The sequence below is a fragment of the Morus notabilis genome, unplaced genomic scaffold (genome assembly GCF_000414095.1).
Source record: "Morus notabilis unplaced genomic scaffold, ASM41409v2 Scaffold467, whole genome shotgun sequence".
NCBI lineage: Eukaryota > Viridiplantae > Streptophyta > Magnoliopsida > Rosales > Moraceae > Morus > Morus notabilis.
Window position 1 is genome coordinate 1,189,555 of NW_010361652.1, and position 5,498 is coordinate 1,195,052.

Consider the following 5,498-nt stretch of genomic DNA (forward strand, 5'->3'; position numbering starts at 1 on the left):
GAAGAAGAAGAAAAGGAGTTTCGTTTCTCAGATAAAGCACGAGTATTTTAAAGGCCCGTTAATGTCGAAAACGTCGTCGTTTCTTTCTTCTTTTTTTTTTTCGCTTTAACTATATTGGCATTTGAAAGCCATGTGTTTTGTCAATGTGACAAAGAGACCCCTTAACCCCAATGTTTCACGTTAACATCCCTGGAGATTTCCCTACGTCAAATGGGCTTTTATTTCATAAATGCCTCTAAACTTTATATTTTGTTTTTATCATACCCTTTTAACTTTTGAAAAAGGTATATTTCGCCTTTAAATTATGTACATGACTCATTTTATTAATAAAACTAACAAATGGTGTCACACTAATTATATTTTTATAAATGCCCTCCTAATGTCACACGTGTCAACTTATCATGTTATTTTGAAAAATCGAGGGATAAATTGATAAAAAAAAATCAATAATTTAAAGGATATTTATAAAATACAACCAACAGCAATCAAAAATAAAAATTTGATTCACACCAAATTTCCCACCAAATATAGGAGTTTGGAAAACTCTAAAATCCCAATAAAACTCAATGATAACACGGTTTATTTTAGAGGAAAAAAAACAAAAAAGATATAAATAAAAGTAAAAGGAAAAAAGTGATTGAAAAAAGTATTACTAGATTTTTACTTCTTTAGGACCTGTTTAGTTCGTTGATTCGAGTTTTTAATTCGAGTTGAAATGTGAGCTTTTTATTATAGTAAAAAAAAATAATAATAAAAAAATAAATGACTGCTTCTGATAACTTTTTACTATAACAAAACTCAAATTCTAAATTCAAATCAGTGAAATGAACGAGACCTTAATTTCTGTTCAAATTTTAAGTTTAACTCTTGCCCCAGGATTATTTCTTTTTTTTTTTTTACTCCGCAGTCTCACCTTTTCTTTTTTAAATTTGTAAAAACACGTGGATTTTCCTCATTCCTAAGAGGGTGGATTGGAGAATTTGATAAAACACACATCAAATATTTTTGCACATTTTCCTCTCTTTTTTTGTTTTTTTTTTTTTTGTTTTATTTCTTTCCTCATTCTCCAATTCCCTTTACCTAGATTATCTACTCCTCCCTTCTACCAAACAAGGCCTTTCAAGTCTCATTCTTCCTATTTGCCTTAAACCCCCCTCTATTTTCCTTTATTTCCCAGCAAACACCCTCATACCTCATTTCCACTAAAAAAAAATCGCTCTATGTCTTTCTTTACTCACTTTTCCATCCCAGCAAACAGAGTTAAGTCTTACTAATGTGGTTAATGATTATCGTTTTTGAACCGAGGGTGATAGGTTTCAATCTTATACATCTTGATATTGCAGATGGGTATTGATTTACCACTAAATTAAGCCTACAACCATGAGATGTTAATGATTATGAAGTTGAGAGGTCAAGGAAATGCCATACTAAGGGCAATTAGGTTTAGAAATAGAGCTGAAAGATGTGCCCCGAGAGCAATAGGTGATTTAAAATCTCTTAGGCTATTTGTTCAAATTGATTTGATGTTGCCAAATATCAGTAATACATTTTTTTTTTTTTCATAAAAAAGAAAAGTTACACTCAGCTAAACTAGACTTGCCCTTCGAAATAAATCATTTGTATTTAAAAATGTAGTATATAAGCAGTTATAATGATAAGCATATGTTCTCATTTAGCAAACCATATTGCGAGTCTTGAGATGCATGTATCCATACGCCGTAGAGAAGTTTGTATATTTAGATATGAAAAATGCAATTAATCACCATTAGTGATCAACACATCAAAATTGTCGGATAGCAGTGTGAGACCTAAAATAAAGTGGAAAAACAGAGAAACACATGGAGATGCAAGCATAGCATTGAACATTCAAGCATATTCTCACTTCCATTATTGAATACCCAACAAAATAGACCAACACCAAACACTCCTCTTGCACAGCAAATTAAAAGTCCCATCCAGAGAAATATGATGACTCAAAGACACACCATTATGGGTAATTAACTTTTACAATTCAGGAGAGTACTACTTTTGTAGGTTTGTAGTCAACGACAATAACTTTGTCCAAATGGGATAAGAACAAATTTGCAAATTCAACATGGACTGGATGAGCCACATACTCTGCAAGCCCCTCAGTACTCTCAAAAGTAGACTCAAATATATGAGTGAATCCTTGATGCAGATTCTCAATGCTCACATCCTTTCCCCTGTAATCACATAATATACATATATACATATATATTGATGTTATTCTCATGAAGAGTCCATAGTTCATATGCATCATAAGGGTGAATAGTGTATAATATGTGTGTGTGTGTGTGTGTGTGTGTATATTAATATTATTCTCATGAAGTTACTAATAATAGTTTTCTATGTAAGTCCATAGTTCGTTCAATTGTGTAGTTGTTTTTCTCTAGACGGTTTGAAGTATAGACACATTTCTGCCATAAAGTTTAGTGGGTATGCAAAAATGATTCTTTATACACAAAAAAGATATTAATTCAACATAGTAAATCTTACCCACAATGAGAATCTGTTTAATTTCGAAGAAAAATGATTTTTTTTAATAATTTTAAAGATTAGATTAGTGTAAAAGAACTGAACCGACAGTATGCAAAAGGTCATATTTTGATTTAGATAATCAGATATGATTACAAAAGTGATTATTTATGCGAAAGCTTAGTCACTAATTGTGGACCTAGATCAGCAAATAGCCCGAAATTTACCAAGAAAGATCTAAGAACTTGAGTTCATAATAGAAGAGAGAGAGAGAGAGAGAGAGAGAGAGGGCGTTTCTAGTAATACGTAAAAGGTCGTATTTTGATTCAGATAATCAAATATACAAAATTGATTACTACTTGTTCATCTGCATATGTAAATGGTAATATCCCACTAAATTTTCCTGACAAAGATCTTAGAATTTGATTTGAGAAAGCAAAAACAAGAAACTTTAGAACAGGAGAGAAGAGAGAGACAAACCATTGAAAAGCCTTCATGGGTTCGATGAGATTGACGAGATTGGCATAACCCTTGATAAGCTTCTCAATCTCCTCTTCTGAAACTCCCTCCTTGAATTTTGCTAGAAGTACATGCTTTAGCACTCCCTTTACTTCTTCCATTCTCTCTCTCTCTCTCTTTCTCTCTCTCTCTCTCTCTCTCCCTCACACCCGAACTCAACTTGTAATTAAATACTTAAAATACCCCACGTGTTTTCGATACTTTTTTTTTTTTTTCATATTTTCCCCCTCTTAATTAAATATGTCTCTATTAAATTTAATTTCATGTAGAATTTATCACATCAAAAGTGCTCAAACAAGAAAATTTTTATTAAATGACTCGTTAATATAATTGTTCTCAAATGCATCTTTATCTACACAACCCTTTTAATAATTGTTATCTCATAAATATTTCTTTCTCCAATTTGCTCTTATTGAAGTAATATTTATTTCAAATGTGTCCAGGTTTGATCATTATTTTTATTGTAGCACTCTAAAATGCTTGATCTTCTTATGTACTCTCTAATAATTTTGCCACTAAAATGTTTATTACTCAAATATATTTTATGCGTGTCTATACGACTATACATGTATAATACTAGACCGAAACATATTGTGATTGAAACGTTCACTTCATCCATTCTATTAGATTTTTTTTCTTGTGAACTAAAAAATTATGAAAATGATAACCTAAAAAAAAAAAAAGAGTAAACTCTTCACAAAATTTTACATTTAAACAATAAATTAAATAGCTATGTGCGTAACACACGCATCCAATTAGTTAATATAGTATTAAGAGTTTATATTTTGAGAGTTTTTAATATTTTTCATATCCTTAGTTTTGCCCCTCCTAAATTAAAATCATAACTCCGCCATTGCGACTGAGATTATTTAGGTTTAATTGGAGAATTTGGCTAAAATAACCGAATAAAAAAGTAAAATTAAGAAAATGACTTTTTAATTTTAATTTTATTTATTTTATTTGAATAAATTATTAATTCCACAATGAGAAAAGAAAGAGAGGGAGATAAAACTGACCGGAAATGAGAAGGCGTTGATGGTGATGGGAGAGATCTTGGGTTTGTCGGCAACTAGGCGGCGACAACGACAATCCGCGGCGGCAGTGACAATCGAAGGCGGCGGAAGCTGGAATCGGAGCCTACGACGCTGAGAATCAGCGGCTAGAGAGAGAAGGAGCGAGAGAGAGGAAGAAAGGCGGAGGAATTTCTGGCAGAGATGCGGAGATGGCAAAGTGTTTCCGAAGAATGGGAAGAATGGCTTCTTCGGGAGAATGAATGTGAAGAAATCAAAAAAATTTGCTTTTTTTTTCATTTTTCTTTCTTCTCATAAAGTTATTTTGCAAATAAAAATTTTTGAATTGTCATTTTATGAATAAAGATTTTTTATTAGATTATTTTTACAAAGGCCTCGATTTAATTGCATAATTTCTTTTAATTTAATATAATTCCTTGTTTGATATGATGATTAAAAATTAATATTTATATACTCTACCACAGAATTTACTAAAAATATTATATGGCATTTTCATAAAATTATACGGTTAGATGTTTGTTGAGTTTTTTTTTTTTTTTTTTTTTTTTTTTTTTTTTATTAAAGAAGAGATCCGTTAAATTTGTGTATGACAACTGGCCACGTTAGACCTATCTTTTAATTGCATGTTGTGAGATTTGATGGCTCCTAAAGAATTTAAATTTCAAACGGAAAGGATTTGTGGACTCCGCTTGAAACGCGTTATTATCAAAGGAAAATAAAATCATAATAAATACCGACAACTGGCCACGTTAGACCCATCTTTTAATTGCGTGTTATGAGATTTGATTGCTCCTAAAGAATATTAATTTCAAACGGAAAGGATTTGTAAACTTCGTTTGAAGCACGTTATTATCAAAGGAAAATAAAATCATACTAAATACTAGACAACCATAATGACCATTAGAGCGTGTTTTATCGGCATTGCTTCTATTAATTAATCCATATCTCCATAGATGTCAATATTAGAGTTGCTGTATGATGATTATGATCGTTAGTTGTCGCTTCTACACTGCTGTCGTTTTTACATAATATGTTCTCAAATGCTGTCGTTTTCCGATATGATTAATTGTCGTTTTCTGAGATAATGTTTCTAAACTGTTGTCGTTTTCAAATGTCACGTTGCTTTCCAAGACATCTGTCATATATTTATATGATGCCGTTTTTTAAAATGATGTCGTCTTCTAAGCATTGGTGATCTCAAAATTCATGATGCCGCGTCAATCGACATGGTTCTTAGTCTCCCAATTATATTTGTACATTTTATTCATATACAAAAAAAAACAAAATACAAAAAAAGGCATGTTAGTACGTTTTATTCATTAAAAAAAAGGATGTTCGTAAATTTTGTATACCAATCCTTTTGTCATGTTTTGAAGTTTGGAATATATTGGACTAGAAGAGTGTACCTATCTATCTTTCATGGCTATTTGTGTTAAGCTTGTGGACTAGGGG

At 31.3% G+C, this 5,498-nt stretch overlaps 1 protein-coding gene across 1 annotated transcript; it reads right to left on the reverse strand.

Moving 5' to 3' along the window:
• Nucleotides 1-1,719: 1,719 nt before the first annotated feature.
• On the reverse strand, nucleotides 1,720-3,154 carry LOC21408819 (stress-response A/B barrel domain-containing protein HS1). Its single transcript, XM_010100469.2, has 2 exons — nucleotides 2,977-3,154; nucleotides 1,720-2,204 (listed from the first exon to the last, which is right to left on the reverse strand). The coding sequence occupies exons 1-2, from the start codon at nucleotides 3,114-3,116 to the stop codon at nucleotides 2,012-2,014; spliced, it is 333 nt and encodes a 110-aa protein (XP_010098771.1). The 5' UTR covers nucleotides 3,117-3,154; the 3' UTR covers nucleotides 1,720-2,011.
• Nucleotides 3,155-5,498: the final 2,344 nt, after the last annotated feature.

Coding starts and splice junctions, on each gene's coding strand:
- LOC21408819 (XM_010100469.2), bottom strand. CDS start 3,116: ATGGAAGAAGTAAAGGGAGTGCTAAAGCATGTACTTCTAGCAAAATTC. Junction 2,205..2,976: donor CCCATGAAGGCTTTTCAATG/GTTTGTCTCTCT, acceptor ATGTGATTACAG/GGGAAAGGATGTGAGCATTG.